The following is an 18,576-nucleotide window of genomic DNA, read 5'->3' as shown; positions in this document are numbered from 1 at the left end:
CACCAAAAAAGCTTTGGGAAACAACCTTTCACTCACAGGAGCCATGGTAAAAACTGGTCAGTGATGTTACGTCACACTGGAGTATTACAAACAGTAAATAAAAGCACCAGAACCACATCACTCAAACCCACAGCATCTAAGCTAAGCACACATGTATTTTTCATTCTCTTCTCCTAGTGCTACTCTTTGATGTTTTTTCAAGCCTGTGCTATAAATGCAAAGCAGAGGGAGTCCAGCATTTATTATTGGAAAGAAAGAATGAATTAACAATGCAACACATTTTATTATTATTTTAATCAGTTTCCAGCTCACAGCTTCACTGAGAGTACACCAACAATCACACATTTCTTAGGCTTTTTCCAGTAAACGAAGACCCCAAAGAGCTTTACAAGGCATTTAATTACATACTAAGAGCAGAACCACTGTATACAGGCCACATTTAATTAACTAATTCCCTCATCTCCCCCTTTTCTCAGGTGAAGATGGGTTTCCATGGTTCCTAGTATGGACACAGTTACTCCTTTTCCAGTCGTTTTCTTAAAAGCAACAATTAACACATTGATTCTAGAATAAATAAAGCTGTTCCTTTTGCATATATATTCTGTATTTTGATAGATATGCATCTTTCCTGTTTTTCAGGTGGATCTTCAACACTGCAACATTGGAAACTACATTAGGGCTGTGCTGAAGATCCAGGTTCAAAGAACAGGGAAGAGAACAATAAAGGACTTGTCTACAAACCACCACCTACCAGCAGCCCTACGGCGGGCTACCAACATTTGTATTTGTTGCATGAAATAGGAAACTTCAACATCGATCATTGAACTCATCAACTGTAAACATGGCAAGCTAATTTTGCAACGTGGAAGTGAGAAGCCTTCTTCTTGTCAAGCCTGGAAGCTCAAGCTGGATGACTGGAGCAGAACAAACCTGCGTATGAAACCGATGTTTCGTATGACCTACCATCTCTCTGAAGCTTGTACATCAAGACAAGGAACTCTGAGAAAGGAGGGAAGGGAAAGACCACAAGTAAGTAAGAAACACAGATCTAGCAAAAACAAAACGCTTTCAAGTCGCTCCTCCTTAAAGATGCAAGGTATTTAGCCAGGGCAGAAGACAGAAGGGCCAGAAAAATAAAGTGCCATCAATATTATTTTTATCACTTTTTCAGGTTACAGAAAATTCTCAGGTTGCTTTTTAATGGTTCCAAGTGGTCAGCCTTTGAAGAATATCTTCAAAGTTAAATCTTTAACAGGGGGAATGCATATTTCAATACTGGAATTTTACTCTCTTAAATTAGGAAACTCACTGGTGTCCTTGGCCTACCAAACCTGTAGAGCCACTTAGAAAACCATGAGACTTACTTCTCCCATTCCACATTTGCTCCAGTGTACCAGACTGCCCAGCATGGGGCAAACTGAAAATTGAAATAATCGTGTACCTTGAAATGAAGTAGCACTAACTAAATCAATTCCCTTTTCCTGCTTCCACAAGGTCAGGATTTGGGCTCTTTCTGTTATCATCAAGCTCATTTTCTCCTGATCTCTCTCAATCCTATTTTGGTCGCTGTGGTTGGTGAAGGCACATGGGTTGGGACTTCCACAGAGTGCAGCCTGACAGGGAAAAGGGGTTTGCAGAAGCACTTTTTATTTATTTAGAAGTTACGTAAATCCCCACATGAAGTTCCATTACCTACTGCTGCTTCTTGGCCATTCAAAAGCCGTAGATACACGTGCTGAGTGATTAGAGAAATACCCACTAAATGATCATGCAAATCAGTATCCCACTTAAGGCAGAGAAGCGGATTCTTCACATTTAAAACTGGATTTTTGGTGTCGCAAATGACGAGAGAGTCCAGTCAGCAGGCCTGTCATACCTTTACGTATCAAGAGCTAAAAGCAGTTACCGACCAGTAAACCTTCTCCAGAGAGTCTAAAAAGCACATAAAACCAACAAAAAATAAAACTAGGTTGTTAACTACATGAAGCAAAATTAAATTTTGATTTTAGCTCAGGTTTTTTTAAATAGTCTTTTTTGTTCGTTTAACAAAAAAGGAAATCAGAACATTTATAACAGAGAAATAAAAGTCAGCCCATTCAAGGCCTATGTCATATTGGCTCTTTTGAAGCACACGACATCGGCCTTTCCTACACAGAAGCAAGACAGAACAGAGGGATGAAGTGCAATTCAGATTTTCCATTTCAGCCACCAGAACAGAGAAAAAGCAGCTTCTCCCAAGTTTATTTCCGACAAGTCAATCGGGATTTTTTTTAAATTCCCGTTTAGATGTCTGACTTACAATGCCATTACCAGAACACCGCGGAGCGTAACAGGATTTGGGGGCGGAGGGAGGTTGGCTGCTCTCGATCGATGTTGGGAGTTTGTCATTTTCTGCAAAGCACGAAGGCTTCGAGCTCTTCAGCCTCTCCCAGCCCCGAGATCACCCGTGAACCGTCAGCCACTTGCTGGGGGTCTGTACGTACACATTGGCACAATAGGTATGAAAACCGAGCCTGTTCTCTCGCAGCTGAGTTCCTTGGCTAAAACTTGGTGAAAGCCTTGTAGAGCAGAAATCGCTTAAGCCAAAGAATAAAGGCAAACTAAATAATTAAGAAAAAATGTTAAGACTGATTCTAATCTTAAATACTTCCTCACCATGCCCTGCCAGACATCTACGTTCCCTCAAGCATCACAGTCCAACCGCTTCAGACTCAAATCCTCTTTATCTATAACCAGAGTTCGCACTGACCATTGAAACACTTCCACATTTATAATCCTAATGACAGATTACGCAAAATCACTGAGAGCTATTTGCAGACTTCCTAAATAAAAAAAAAAAAAAACAACACTTCAAAAGGCAGCTGGTCAGGGCAAGCATAAAAAAAACCCCATACAAAATAAAATATTGAAGCCTGTAGAACATCAGCAAAGCAGTCAACTCCAGTTTTTATTGGGTGCTTTGCATATTCATGTCCTCATTCTCAGTGGCGCAGAGCATCCATGTCAAGAGGAAAAAAAAAAAATCTCAAACTTTTAGTAAAAGTAACAAAACCCTCACACAATATACTCCCTCCTCTCTACAGCATCAAACCAGGCACCCCGGAAATAACAGAAATACTTCCCAAAGCTTTCAGTTTGTTTCACGTACTCAAATATTAGTTCCCCCAGGAGTAAAACACAGAATGGCATCACCCTGGTGAGATCAGATGACTAAGTCACTCTGATGACTAGAAGCATGCTGTGAAGTAGATGCTCCTAAAACGTTTTATGTACACTACTAGTGATGCACAACACGTTTCGAAGTGGTGCCCGTGTCCAGAGCTGCAGCAGCACCAGCTTCCAAGTATATGTGCACAGACATGGGAGTGGCCCTCACAAGTGACAAGGAGCTGCTGTTGTCCCACCTACAGTGTCAGGTCCTCACAAACACATCTCCATAAATCTGCACCTTCTCTTCTGGCTCTGGCCCTGGAGCAAGGCTGAGTGTGGTGTTGGTGAAGAAAGGGAAAGAATGCACAAAGATGGAGGGAGAGGTGCTGTCCTGGTTCCCATGGGGATAGGGTTAACTTTTCCTGGTATTCCATGCCATGTGAGCCACGCCCACCCTGAGTTGCCGGGGGAGGGGGCAGGAAGTTGCTGCTTAAAAGCGGGCTGGGGCGGCCCGGGTCCGGCCGGTGAGCGGCGGTTCCGTAATCGCGTTTGTATATTCCCCTATCCGTGTTGTTGTTGTTGTTTGCCTGTTCCCTTTGCTGTTCTGTTAAACTGCCTTTGTCTCAACCCAAGAGTCTTGCCTTTTCTTACGATTCTTCCTGTATTAGGAAGGCACGAGCGAGCGGCACGTGGTTCTTTGTTGCCGTCTGAGGCTAAACCACGACAGGTGCAAAGGAAGGTCATCCTCCCCCTCTACTCTGCCCTGGTGGGGCCACAGCTGGAGTCCTGTGTCCAGTTCTGGGCTCCCCAGTTCAAGAAGGACAGGGAACTGCTGGAGAGGGTCCAGCAGAGGGCTATGAAGAGGGGACTGGAGCATCTCTGTGCTGAGGAAAGGCTGAGAGTCCTGGGGCTGTTCAGCCTGGAGAAGAGCAGATCTCATCACTACCTAAAGGGTAGGTGTCAGGAGGATGGGGCCAGGCTCTTGTCAGTGGTGCCCAGAGACAGGACAAGAGGGAACGGGCACAAACTTGAGCATTGGAAGTTCCATCACAACATGAGGAGGAACTTCTTTGCTGTGAGGGTGGCAGAGCCCTGGCACAGGCTGCCCAGAGAGGTGGTGGAGTCTCCGTCTCTGGAGACATTCCAAACCCGCCTGGACGCGTTCCTGTGCCACCTGCTCTGGGTGACCCTGCTCTGGCAGGGGGTTGGACTAGACGATCTCCAAAGGTCCCTCTCAATCCCCACCCTTCTGTGATTCTGAGCTAAAACGACGGAAAATAAGATAACAGAAAGAAATTTTAATAAGGATTTATGCTAATGTGATTCTGTAGTTTCCTGTGTCACAAATAATTACTGAAAAGAAAAAAAAGCATGTGGGCCCGCCAAAAAGACAAAGTTGAGATTTCACATCAGGAAAGAAACAGCAAGAGCTGGTAAACTTCAGGGGAAAAAAAAAAAAAAAGAGATTCTACCTTACAGTTTTGTAAATGTCATGCATAGTAAACACTACAAGTACACAGCACAGGAGCGGAAAGGCTTTTAAGCAAAACAGTTTCCAAACATTTCCCCCGGATATCAGCTACTCTCTAACATTAGCAGGAATTTGCCTGCATGAATCCCTCCTGCACCGCTGTCAGATTAGACGTCTTGCAGTGAGGACGTGATGAGCGTTTGGCCTTTTCCCGTTCACGGGATTTTTATGAAGCTAGGAAGAGTACGACTCGCTGCCTTTAAAGCCAGCCACACAGGGGCTATCTGTGAATAAGCTCAGCACATCAAAAGGGACGCAGTTTTATAGGCCTATAAAACACGTCTACAAATGCTGATGAACTACTTGTAGTCTCTCCTAATTCTAGCTGACAGCAGGAATAAAGTGCAGCAGACATTGATAGCAACCAGGAAAAAAAAAAAGCACATCATACCAAACAAAACTCTTCAAGAATCTAGGGAAATGGTTAAAATGAAAAGATAGTGCATATATCCGCAGCCAAGTTTCCATTGCTTCTACATCGTTAATTAACAATTCAAAGAAGATGAAAGCTAACAAGGGATTTACAGGCTGGAAATTTTGCAGGCCTTATTTAGAATACCCATATTCCTGTTGGCAGTTTGAAACGCAGCCTTCGCATCAGGTGTGACGGACACTTCCCAACCTTCCAGCCCTTCTCAGCCAACTTGCAGCTTTGCGAAAGAAAAGGCTTCCAAGTGTCATTGCTGGGACAAAGGCTGTAAAAAATTCTGTGCTATCAAGACAGGCTGAGAGAGTTGGGGGTGTTCAGCCTGGAGAAGAGAAGGCTCCGGGGAGACCTTAGAGCGGCCCTTCCAGTACCTGAAGGGGGCCTACAGAAAAGCTGGGGAGGGCTGTTTGCAAGGGCATGTAGCGATAGGACGAGGGGCAATGGCTTTAAACTAGAGCAGGGCAGGGTTAGATTGGACATTAGGAAGAAGTTCTTTACACTGAGGGTGGTGAGACACTGGAACAAGTTGCCCAGAGAGGTGGTGGAGGCCCCATCCCTGGAGTCAGTCAAGGCCAGGCTGGATGAGGCTCTGAGCAACCCGATCTAGCTGAAGATGTCCCTGCTCGCTGCAGGGGGGTTGGACTAGATGACCTTCAGAAGTCCCTTCCAACCCAACGCATTCTGTGATTCTAAGTTGTATAAATTAGAAAGCATTTCACAATGGCCCAGGATTCAAAAGGCACAGGTTTCCTTCCAAATATTGAAGCAGGGAACACGGCATTCCCCCATTCTCTGTTCCCAACCTCTTCCTCAGCCCAGACTTTCTCTCAGCCTAACACCTACCAGAGCTGACTCCCACTTTCACAACCACACTAAACACCTTTGTGAAATTATTTACTGATAGGGCTCTTTAGAAGTATTTGTGCACCTTTTTCCTCTTTCAGAAGACAATCTTTAAGTATATGCTTTTAACACACGTGAACTTCGCTACTTAAATATTTAGACATAAACTCCAAAAAACCTTTAAAATTACAACTTTGTAACTCTACTCGACTATTACAAGGAACATCCACCTGAAATGAAGAGCCCTTCAAGTACGGAGCAGCTTGATGCTCTACAGCATGGACAGAAGAGGATGAGGTTTTATTCCTTGCTCGCACACCTGCAAACGTTTCATCAAATGAGCTAATCTTTTTTAAAAATCTCCCAAACCGTAAGCTCAGTGACCTCTCTGCAATAAACTGCACAAGTGACCGTGCACTGTTCAAACAATTCATTTTTATGCAGGGCTTTATCTCTTTGAACTTTAGAGTAAACATTAGTGTTTATGAAATGCATTGGATCAACAGCTCCGGGATAAAAATGACTCTCGAAACAAAAGCTGTTAACGCAGTTGTATCCACACGAACTTGTGTGTGTCACCGTGCTAATAAAGCACCGATCAGTTAACGAGGACCATTCCTGGAAAGACAATAATCCGATGTTGATGGCCAGCTCAGCTCTGGACCTCTTCCAGGTGCCTGTTACCAAAGCAATTCAGTTTTAAACACACTTCATTTCAGATGGAATCATCCAGTTAAAGAGAAAACAGATCGATTTTGTGCATTTCTACTTCGTATTCTTTTGTTTCTAGAAGGACAGTACGCCTTTGCTATCTTGTTCTTTGCCCTTCTACCTGCATAATACATCCCAAAGCTAGGAAATCTCTTTGCATTTGCTCACACACCTTATCAAGGTGATTTCAACCATCCCAAATTCCACGTGCATCTTCTTAAGAGCTCAAGAAGGGTAACAAATTACTTGCTGTTTCAAAATGTAAGGAGAAGACTTGAATCATTAGGTAAGTTGGAGAAAATCTACAAAACATTTTAATGGAGAGGAGAGGCAGGACAGTACACACCTTTGTGGCAAGAACAGTATGCAAAGAAATACCTTCCTGCAAAATAGTCTCATCCCTTCCTAGATTCAGAAAGATGACGCTCTTCCTGGACTATAAGCTTTCATGCAAGTTTTCATGCTCTTAGTAGTACGTATTTGCAGAAAAAAAAAAAGCTATGTAACACTCACCATGCTGGATTTCTTAATGCATGTTCCGAGTTCACTTCAAATAAGAAAGAAGGGGAAAAAAAGCACCAAGTGACCTACTCTAATTCTCTAAATTCCATTTTTAAATATCAGCATCCTGGAGAGTAGGATGCTCTCTCTCCCTCCCTCCTTCACGCACCCAAGATTGACTGCAACTGCCTTTTCCAAAAGCTGCAGACAAATCTCTTTCATGGCCATCGTCCTCTCGGCTAAGTGAGAGACGAGCATTAATGCGCCAAACCAGCCAGGAGTCCAAGGGCATCAGTTCCACACGCTTAAATCCATTTTAGAGGAACTAGAAAGACTGTGAGGCACATTATTTTGAGGACAACGACGAAACCATTAAATTTCTGTGAAGAGACTTTCTGAAAAATAATGCTACTTTAGGTTCAAAATATTACCTGGTGAACTCCCCAAAGGCAACGGCAATTTTGAATATTGCTCTGACATTTCAACCAGTACTTGTGGCGTATTAACGCCAACGCCTCTCATCCAAGAAACTTATTTAACTTTACAAGTATTAACTGTGTCACAAATAGTCCATTCATCCTTTACATGCAGAAGTTCAGCAAAAAGAGATTTGGTTACCTATTTGAGAACACACTGATTTAACTGAAGAGTCAGCATCACAACTGCGGAGAGGTTCAGAGCTCACGACGACACCATTCCTAAGCTCCTGCTCTTAATATCTCAAGCAATTTTATTAAGTATTTTGCACGGCTGTCAGACCTGTGCTGAGCCACCCAGGGCAAGAGCAAAAACCACCTTGTTTTTGCAGGAGTGGGTACCTTGAGGTGCTGCTCCACACAGGAGCAGAGGCCAATGAACGCTGCAGTTGCCAGGATAAACCCTTTGCTTTCCTTCTTCGTGGTGCATTCCCTCTCGCTCGCTCCTGTGCCAACACCGACCCAGTTCAAGGACGTGAGCAAGCAGAAACCGCAGCCAGCAGAAAACACTTGGCCAAATCAACTCCTTCAAATTAGATTACTGTTGGGAAAACAAGCAACGCTGACAGAGCAAGGAAAAGCATCCTGGCCTGCCGAGGAGGAAGAAATGAGATCACAGTACAGCTGGCTTAGATCTGCACTGACTGACATGGAGTTACACAGCATCACACAGAATGGTGGGGGTTGGAAAGGACCTTCAGAGATCATCCAGTCCAACCCCCTGCCAGAGCAGGGTCACCCAGAACAGGTGGCACAGGAACGCGTCCAGGAGGGTTTGGTTTGGATGTGTCCAGAGAAGGAGACTCCACCACCTCTCTGGGCAGCCTCTTCCACCACTCCATCAGCCTCAAAGGAAGGAAGTTTTTCCTCATGTTGAGATGGAATATCCCGTGTTCCAGTTTGTGCCCATTGCCCCATGTCCTGTCGCTGGGCACCACTGAGAAGAGTCTGGCCCCATCCTCTGGACACCCACCCTTTAACCATTGATGAGCATTGATGAGATCCCCTCTCAGTCTGCTCTTCTCCAGGCTGAACAGCCCCAGGGCTCTCAGCCTTTCCTCAGCACAGAGATGCTCCAGTCCCCTCATCATCTTCATAGCCCTCCGCTGGACTCTCTCCAGCAGTTCCCTGTCCTTTTTGAACCGGGGAGGCCAGAACTGGATACAGGACTCCAGCTGTGGCCCCACCAGAGCAGAGCAGAGGGGGAGGATGACCTCCATCGATCTGCTGGCCACACTCTCTTTAATGCACCCCAGGAGACCATTGGCCTTCTCAGCCACATTGCTGGCTCATGGACTGAACCCTCTACACCTTTTCCACAGGCATGTAGTGGGGTAAATTGCGTACTAAGAGTGCCAAACTCCAACGTCTTTCCCCTGCTCACCTAGGTGCCTAAGAGGACCAATACTTTTTGCCATTAATTCACTTACAAAAGCACAGAGTGGCTGAGCTTGCAGCAGCGCAGCCGTGAAACACATCTCCAAGTGCTCCAGCAGTACCCCCGGAGAAGCACGGCATAGCAAATACAATTTAAGTGCAGCTTTTCAGCGAGATCACTCACGTTGCTGGCCACCAGACCTGGCTGTACACCACAGAACCACTCCATCTCCCCCCTCAAACCCCACGTGTGCGTGTCATTCCTCTTTATAAGGAAGGAAATGTCACACAGCCTCCAGACGGAGGAGCATCACAAGCGAAGAGAGAGGCATTCTCAATCAAGTGTTTCTGATAGCTCTGCAGGAGCAGAACAGTAGCATGTGGGCAGAGAGCAGGCTTCAGTTCCTCTTGCCCCAGTTTCCTTATGGTGTTTCAGCAATGTTTAGGCTGCTAAATCACACAATTTTTGGAAAACACCCGAAAGCATTAGACAGAAGACCCCAAAAAAGGAAAGTAACAATTGTCAGTGTCTTCTCAATAGACAGACCACCAGACACCCTGCTAAAAAAACGATATATGTCCCAAAGCATCTATGTGATTTTCCCTCTCTTCCAAAGAAGCAAGAAAATAGATATAGACGACTCAAAAAAATTGAGATCTGTCAACTACAAATATTACCACTACAAAAGGAGTGCAGATGCCTTCCTTGGAGGCAAATAGCACCAGCCCAAGCTGATAACAGGATTCTGAGCACACACGGAGACGTCTTTGGGATTTTCTCCAGCAGCGAGGTACTGCACTGAGACAAAACAGCTGACAGGGTGATCATCCCATCACTGGGAAGGTGACAGTTCTGAAGAAGCTGAATGAACACTGGTATTACTCAGCAGGGACAGATGCTTCTCTCTCATCAAGGTATCAAAAGACAACGCTAAAAAAAGGTGAATGAACTCCTAAAAGTTCTGTGCTATAGATAACAGTGAGGAAGAACCATCACACCGAGTATGAGCAGCTGCTGTAGAGCATCCGCCAGCTGTCGGTGCCCCGACACTAATAAAACAGGACAGAAAACCCCTTATCTGGGCAAAGGAGATTTGGCCTAGACTGAAAAACCAAAACGACACAGAAAGACTACTCTGCACCCAAAACCTTCTGCCTTTTACCCAAGTACGTACACCTTTCACACAACACAGCCTTCATAATTTGGGATGATGCAGCACATACATCAGAATTCAGAATTCCTTCACTGCATTGTCCTGAAGCAACTTCTCATGCCCGTACATCACTAAGTGCCGTTGTAACACAGCTCAGCTCTCTCCAGCCGAGTACTTGGTCCTACAGTAATTACGCTCTTCAGAAGGATATTCCACCCGCTCCTACACTGAAGAGCTAAACTAGCTCCATGCACAAAATGCCAAGTTAAAATTTAAACAAGTTTCACACCTCTCCTGTTGGTACGACAATACGACTGCAGGCTAAGCTGGCTCCCGTACAAGTAAATAACTTCAAACTGTGTTTTCCTGAACAAGGCTGCTCTAATATTTTGACAAACTGATTTGTTTGTTTGTTTTCTAGCACTCTAGTACCCAGCTCTAAAAGGTCACTCTGTCTTCCTCCGGACAAGTTCAGTATTATTCTTCCACTCTCAGAGAAGGCTAAAAATATATAATATCTGCATGTTCAGCAGCGAGACACCGCACAACACTGTGCCACCTATTTAATACTACACCACGGTGCTCCGTGCCGTTATTAGGAAGCATTCAGAAATCCAGCTACAAAAAACAAGCTGCTGAAAACAACTCTCTCATTTCCCACAAAGGACAATTTCCAGCCCACTGTGAGCGCAACGTTATTACTTTTGTACAGAACTATAAAGAGATAACCTTGCTGTAACATATTTCACATGCAGAGATGCACAATGTACATGTGCAAAAGACTATCCGTGTGAAATGCAGACTCGTGCGATATTGTTCTAGCACGATGAATAAACTTTATTCATGATGATCTGCAGGAATTGCATCGTTTCCCTGATGCACCCCACCATGACCCCACTTACTCCAAATTTTCATCCTCCCCCAACAGCAGGCACATTTAAACAAACAATTTTTGTTCTGCTCTCCCTGCCACAAATGTAAGACCTCTCAACAAATTATCCTTATTTGGAAAAATAGGAAAGAAATAATTTAGTTGTAGGCTAAAAGGTTTTCTTATACTGTAAGGTAAAAAAAAACTAATCCACTCTTTTGAAACTAACGTACCAAAACCCCATGAGATTTTGAACGAAGAACAAGAAGATTTCCTCCTTTCCAAGTCAGTCAATGTTTATCTCTTACCCTAAACCAGCAAGAGATTATGGATCTTAAAGTGCTGCTTTTATGCATTGAAAAAGCTCTTTTGGAAGCTTTTCTGACTCCCCCCAACACCCATGTTGTCAGGCCAGTAACAACGAAACCTTTACAAGTGGGTTGTTATATTTTTCCTGGTACATATTTTATAGAAACCTTGATCAAATATTTTCTCCCCAACACAGAAAGCACACTCACTCTCTGTACGTGCGCACCTACGAATGCTTCCCTACACAAGTCTTATCAATGTTGGTTTGGAATCGCCAGCACAACTCACTCCCAATTTCACCGCTCAGGTGGAATGAAACCACCACAAACCCCCACTGATAATGGGGAATTATCAGCCTTGTCATTCTGCTTCACTCAAGATAAAATCTTGGGTGACCCTTACTCCCAAGGCTTTCTCCTCCCAGAGCAAAGTCTGCAGAACTCGACGCTCTATGTTTTTCTAGACCTCATGGATGACAGTCCGATGGCTGGAGGTATCCCATGCCAAGCCACTCCTCATGTCCTTAAGTTTAATTCTTCCCTTTAAATGTGGCCAGACAGCTTCAGCTCTATGACATTCTTTTGTTTAGAAAAACCCATCATTAACTTCTGGCTGGACATTCCCAATCTAATTTTTGCAAGAACAATATTGAAGGAAGGTAAAAATTTGTATCATGGAGAATATTGATCAGGATTTCTTTAATAAAAATACTAACTTCACTATAAATACAAATACGGTAAGGAGACAGTGGACATGGTCAAAGGTCCATACCTTACATTTACTGTGTCCAAGAAGTATCTAAATTCACACCATGCACACAGTTGGCCCTATTTGTGTAAGCAAAAAAACCTGTGTGCATCACCGCACAGTCAAACAAGCCTTTAGAGCAACAGCTAAATAGACCTGTGCCCTACAGTGAAAGAGTGCGTTAGCGTAGGAGGCAAAGAGCATTTTTCAAGAACAGGCCAGAGGTGGAATGACCACCATAAATCTTGCCACCTCTTGTAAATAATGCTGGGCTCATTTTTTTGACCTCCTCTATCAAATACCGGGTGAGGTGTACATCTGTGTACTATATATAAAGGCAATTCCAAAATAAATAAATAAAACCCTCTAATGTGCATGTGTTAGCCTCACAGCAAAACTGAGAGCGCAGACATGTGACAGATGATGGGTCTGCTGCCTGTGAGTCTCAGATACCAAGGTGACAGGCACGCCGGCAGAATAAAGCCTAAGCAAGGTACAGCTTTAGTACACTACAGTCAAGAATAAGAATAAAATAAGAATTCCCTGAAAACATGCTGGCAGCAAGTGTCTCAGCTGACTATAACCAAGCCATAATGACAAGAGAAGACAAGCGATTAGAGCTGTGACACTTTATAAGACAGGCATGACATGGTAACATAGAACAAAAATGCCACTGTTTGAAAGCTTCCAATAAATCACTTGGTAAGCAAAAAGAATCAGCCTTCCCATACACCATAAGGATGAATCCACAGACATTTTTTTGCTGATATTTAAGCTCTCTGGAGTTAAACAGTCTGTTATAAGTGTGGCCACTTACCAAAAATCAAGACAAATTCCAGCACAGCTCTCGCTTGAGGCTGACAGGTATTCTCTGGTATTCTGGTTATAAAAAACTGTTTCAAGCTGAAAATGTGCCCACCTGAAGCATTCTTACCTGCAAGACATCTTGGATCTTCACCCACACATCAACCATGTCATAGAGCTTGATATCACCATCATACTGGCTGCAAGGAGAGGCCACTGTTTGCTGAAGGTGTCCAAGGACAACAGAGTGCGCAGCCGCCACAGCGTTGAACTTGTCAAAGAGAAGCTCTAGCAGTTCCAGCAGCAACCTGCAAACCATCAAGACAACTTCCACTCAGTTTCCAGAAGACACCACAGGCACAGTGTCACGCAGGACATCACAGCAGTGACCAGGAGCCAGAAGACCATGACTTCATAGACCCTGTTTTGTGACAGATGCTGCTTGCAAGCAGGGAGGTCACCCAGCTTCAAACCCTCTCTGGGGGCTTCAGGTGACCAACGTCAGCTGTCAGCAGCTCGGGTTTGGTATCTAAATACTTCTGAGGATCTTCCTTCTCACTCCCGCCTCTATAGCAGAGCTGCTGAGTTTTAACGTGTTCTACTTGGGGCTACAGGAAAGACAAACGCATGAGTAACTACCCAGTAACCACACTTCGGTACCATGGTATCAGAGACCATTTTAAGTTCCCAGACAGAGCTGCAGACAGGGAGGGAGACAACCTGCATTTCCCCCAGAAGACAGTAAGCATCTCAAGTCAATAAAAATTGACTTACTCATACAAACAGAACACAAGATACTCATTTTGAATGATGAAATGAGTATTACGGCAGGTTTTAAACAACATGAAGGATCAGAAACCAAGCCTCATCAATTGCATCAGTTATCAAGATTTTACTGCTCTCTGGGAGGTGCTACAGCATAACCTCATCTAAATTACCACACTTTACCTGCTCCTACGGCTTCCTTACTGCCCAATTATAGCAATTAATGTACCTTTGCAAAGTCCTAAATATTTTGTGATAAGGCAATAACTCATCGCATCTTGTATTATTTGAGAAAAGAAAAATTCTGATCGAGTTCACTGCCGTTTAATGAGCAACTCAAGTACACATGCAACCCCAACAAAATGTGACGATAACACTTCCCAAATCCATATGTTAGGCACTTCTAGCTCTGACAGACAGGCTCCATCACATTTCACTGCAGCAGCTTAGGAGTTCCCACACATTTGCTGTGTCTCCCCACCAGAAGGTGCTACCCCCAGGGCAGGACAGGAGATCTGTGGCACGATCGGGGCTGCACCCGCTCCTTAACCACCACACTACAGTCTTCTGTGTTAGTTAACAATCACTAATGAGGTGTGTCTTCATGCCTCGGCCACTTCATTTCAGAGTGTTGAATATCTGCAAATATCCACTTCCATCAGCTGTTTAAGCCAGCAGTTAGTTAACTGGAGTAATTAAGAAGCTGTAGGACATTTGCTGCTGTTATCAGCAGACAGTGAGTGCCCTGGCATGACATTGTGGTTAAAGCCACCTACTACTAGCCTGCAGCAATCCTAGACAGAACTTCCAGTCTGCAAGGGACAGAAGCTGGCTATTGTTTAAAAACACATACTATCAGTTTACTCTATTTCATTCATATACTAGACTTTTACGTATATATACACAGCACATCTATATATTGACATATATAGACATGCACAGCATTACACAGCAATCTCTTGGGGATCTCACATGGGCCATTCATTCACTTCCCAGTGATGTCAACCACACCACTCAAATGGTTAAGCAGAAGAGCACCTTGATTCAATAGCAAGAGCCATTGGATAAGTCTGGGAGGGTACAGTGAGGCATAGCGGGTCAAGTGGTCAGATGTATGTCATACTAAAAATAAAGATGTGTTTCGGAGTCACGGAATCATAGAATCGTCTAGGTTGGAAGAGACCTTTAAGATCAAGTCCAATCATCAACCTAACACTGCCAAGTCCACCACTAAACCAGGTCCCTCAGCACCACGTCTACACGTCTTTTAAGTACTTCCAGGGATGGTGACTCCACCAAGCCTGTTCCAGTGCTTGACAACCCTTTGAGTGAAGAAATATTTCCTAATCTAAACCTCCCCCGGTGCAACCTGGGGCTATTTCCTCTTGTCCTATCTTTTGTTACTTGGGAGAAGGGACCGACCCCCACCTCGCTACAACCTCCTTTCAGGGAGTTGTAGAGAGCGAGAAGGTCTCCCCTCAGCCTCCTTTTTATGTTTCATGTGTATGTACATCTGTAAGGTACTATGTTTATATCTTGTATATGTATATGGTACTGTATGTACATCTTAGGGTACACATAAGAAACACAGGGACATTGTGAGTGCCATACCTTAAGTGACTATGGAACTAAGGCACATATTTAAGCAATCCAAAAGAAAGTGGTGTGTGTATCAATTTTCTTCATATTTAAGAAGACCAACAAACACCTAAAGAAAAGCGTTGTTGGTATTAAGAGAGAAAACACTGCTTTCTTACAGGTCTTTACGAATTTAAATAAGACACTGGCAGGAGATAAACAGAAATACATGGGACATGATGGTAAAGACAGCATCGGAAGAGACGGCCGTTCTCAATATTAACAGCATTACATTTTCAATATGGGAAAGTCCAGTGTGGAAGAAAAGCCACTCTCCTCCATTTAGGCTTTGTATAAAGCTTAATAACTGTCCTGTCCAGGTGAAGTTGAGAAATTGCTACTGTGGAAAGACCTACACATCTCCTTTCTTCATAGAAATCATAGAAATCACAGAATGGTCGGGGTTGGAAGGGACCTCTGGAGATCATCTAGTCCAACCCCCTGCCAGAGCAGGGTCACCCACAGCAGGTGGCACAGGAACACATCCAGGCGGGTTTGGAATGTCTCCAGAGTTGGAGATTCCACCACCTCTCTGGGTGCTGGGTTCCTTACCTGCTGTCAGCCCATCGCCAGTGTTATCTGCACAAGAGACAGGACAACATGCAGGTGAGGCTGCCTGAAAAACACCCTCCACCGCTGTTAAGCGAGTGTCTTCTCCAACACACTCTAGGACATGGCAGAGGCAACCAGCGCTTCAACAGCTCCCAAGAGATAAATAGAAGTTCTCATAGCAAGAGACAAGAGAGGCAGCTAGGGCAAGCGGCTAGTCAGCCAGAGCCAGACAAAAATAAGAAAACCAGCTGTAAAAGAATTTGAATAGAGGAGGAATGTCATGTTGGAGGAACATACATACAGCCTTGGTTGAAATCACAAAGAAGTTAACATTATGGGAGCAAGTTAATTATATGCCACTGAGAAAATTCACTAGTGCAAGGCCAACTTCTGCCAGCACCCCATTCCTAATGAAAATTTAATTGTCCATACACCTCCTTGTTGCTCCAGAAAAGTACAATTTTGCAGAAACAAACTATCTGGATAGTTTGGCAAATTCGTTTTTATTGTCCCTAGGTGAGCCTGACCTCACATTATCAACTTGTTTATGAAGCCATTACTGAAATAATATCATACTGAACAGAATTATTTGGTTTTAAATTCCAACATAGAATCACAGAATGGTTAGAGTTGGAAGGGACTTTAAAAATCATCCAGTGACACCCCCCTGCCCTGGGCAAGGACACCTCCCACCAGCCCAGGTTGCTCCAAGCCCCGTCCAACCTGGCCTTGAACCCCTCCAGGGATGGGGCAGCCACAGCTTCTCTGGGCAACCTGTTCCAGTGTCTCACCACCCTCACAGTAAAGAATTTCTTACTAATATCTCATCTAAATCTCCCCTCTTTTAGTTTGAAACTGTTACCCCTTGTTCTATCGCCGCACTCCCTGATCCAGAGTTCTTCCCCATGTCTCCTATAGGCCCCATTTAGGGACTGGAAGGCTGCTCTAAGGTCTCCCCGGAGCCTTCTTTCTCCAGGTTGAACCCCCCCAGCTCTCTCAGCCTGTCCTCACAGCAGATGGGCTCCAGACCTCTGATCATCTTCATGGCCCTCCGCTGGACCCGTTCCAACAGGTCCACATCCTTCTTGTGCTGAGGGCTCCACAGCCGCACACAGTACACCTTCCTATTCTCATGTTACAGACTGACAGACGCGACATCTCTCCCATCTATGTCCTTCGGTGGTGCTAACTACCACCCCATCACAGTTTCCATTCGTATTTCCACATCTCCCCGTTTTCAAATTAGTCAGTGCCTCTCATCTTAATTTTCTTTTCTCTAAAAGTCTTCTAAATCTGCGAGGTCATTTTCGAAACAAGGTGACCCAGAAGAGACACAGACACAGTCTGTGTCAGACAGCCAACAAGACAAAACAGCATAAAATAATATGGCCTAGATTTTATGCAGATGGGGTGGCAGCACCAAGTGACCTAAGCAGAACACGTACAGAGAACGACAGGAGACTGGCTCAGGCAATTTGTCAAAGCAATCTCATAACCCCTTCACCGAGAAATATGGTAAATATATTGAGAGACGGTGACACACACCCGGAAGCATCTCCGATTGTCCGGGCAATAACAGAGAATGAACTGACGCAGAGTGACTGCTGACACCTGAATGAGGTCGCTAATGACAATTCGTGCATTTTAGCAGCAATAGTGTCCTTTGCCTGGTCAGAGTGTTAGCGTGTATACAATTTCTGTATTTATTTTAAAGCCTCGAGATGAGGTAAAAAAGCCAGAAGTGTATTATGGACATGTAGAGAAGTGTGTTGGATCCAATCAATAGGATTTAATGGCAAAATTGTCCAAAAGCCTCCTCTTCCTTGGCCGATTTTCAACTAAAAGTAAAGCTATGGCAATGTGTCCCTACCAAAATCTTGTCCTGTAAGTCTGGCCCTCAAGTAGGCATACGTCCAGATTATTCTTCTAAATTCAACGACCTTCCATAATTCAGAAGAGACCCACAGGTCCATAAAGATCTAGCAGTACTCCAAGCTAACGCAACACAGCCTCTTCTACGATACCTTGTCCTCCACAAGGCAAGATACGTATTTCTAAACATGCAGGTACTCAGCATACTCTAATGAGCCTCTCATTAAGGATAAGTCAACAGCAATTTCAACATTTAAGGCCTTTTTCAGAAACTTGTTCCAAACGCAGGCATCTAAAAAATTTAGAAAAACACCTTACCTAGACTTTAAGAAAAGGCCACTTAAATTAAAGGCATGGTCAGCTGCAACTAGGTAAGATTCAAACACCTTTTTCAAAATTATCCTTCCACCAGTGACAGGGGACTACTAGGAACCTACTACTGCCCTTTACCAGGTTTTACTTTCTTTGTATGATTGACATTTCATGAGGGTTAAGTGCACATCAGTAAAGAGGGTTTATATTCAGAGCAAAGTACCTGACAGCCAAAAATGTTCCAACTAGTTAGGCCTACTCTAAGTCCATTATCCTACGAGACTGCATCCATATTGCATGTTTTAGGAAACCTAAAAATCATTTGTCTTACAGGGCCATGCAAGTCTTGTCTTTGTGACCTCACTGGTGAAAAAACATCCTTCTGCTGTTATATGAAGGTCCTTAGCCAACCTAGTGTCACCTCCTGTAAATGAGCCCTTCCAATTTCACACCAACTCTCTATTCAGTTAGACCAAGTGCTCAAATCAAAGGACAATACACCCACGACTGAATGGGCCACACATTATCAACACTGG

General features: G+C 44.2%; 1 protein-coding gene across 1 annotated transcript in view; it reads right to left on the bottom strand.

Moving 5' to 3' along the window:
- EXOC4 (exocyst complex component 4) overlaps nt 1-18,576 on the bottom strand; it is a 430,815-nt gene that overhangs the window by 346,841 nt on the left and 65,398 nt on the right. Inside the window, exon 7 of the mRNA XM_054189731.1 lies at nt 13,032-13,209. Within this exon, the coding sequence (XP_054045706.1) occupies nt 13,032-13,209 (178 nt within the window). The remainder of the gene's footprint in view (nt 1-13,031; nt 13,210-18,576) is intronic.

This window comes from Rissa tridactyla, chromosome 1, assembly GCF_028500815.1.
Source record: "Rissa tridactyla isolate bRisTri1 chromosome 1, bRisTri1.patW.cur.20221130, whole genome shotgun sequence".
NCBI classification, from domain to species: domain Eukaryota; kingdom Metazoa; phylum Chordata; class Aves; order Charadriiformes; family Laridae; genus Rissa; species Rissa tridactyla.
This window is presented reverse-complemented; position numbering and strand designations above follow the sequence as displayed.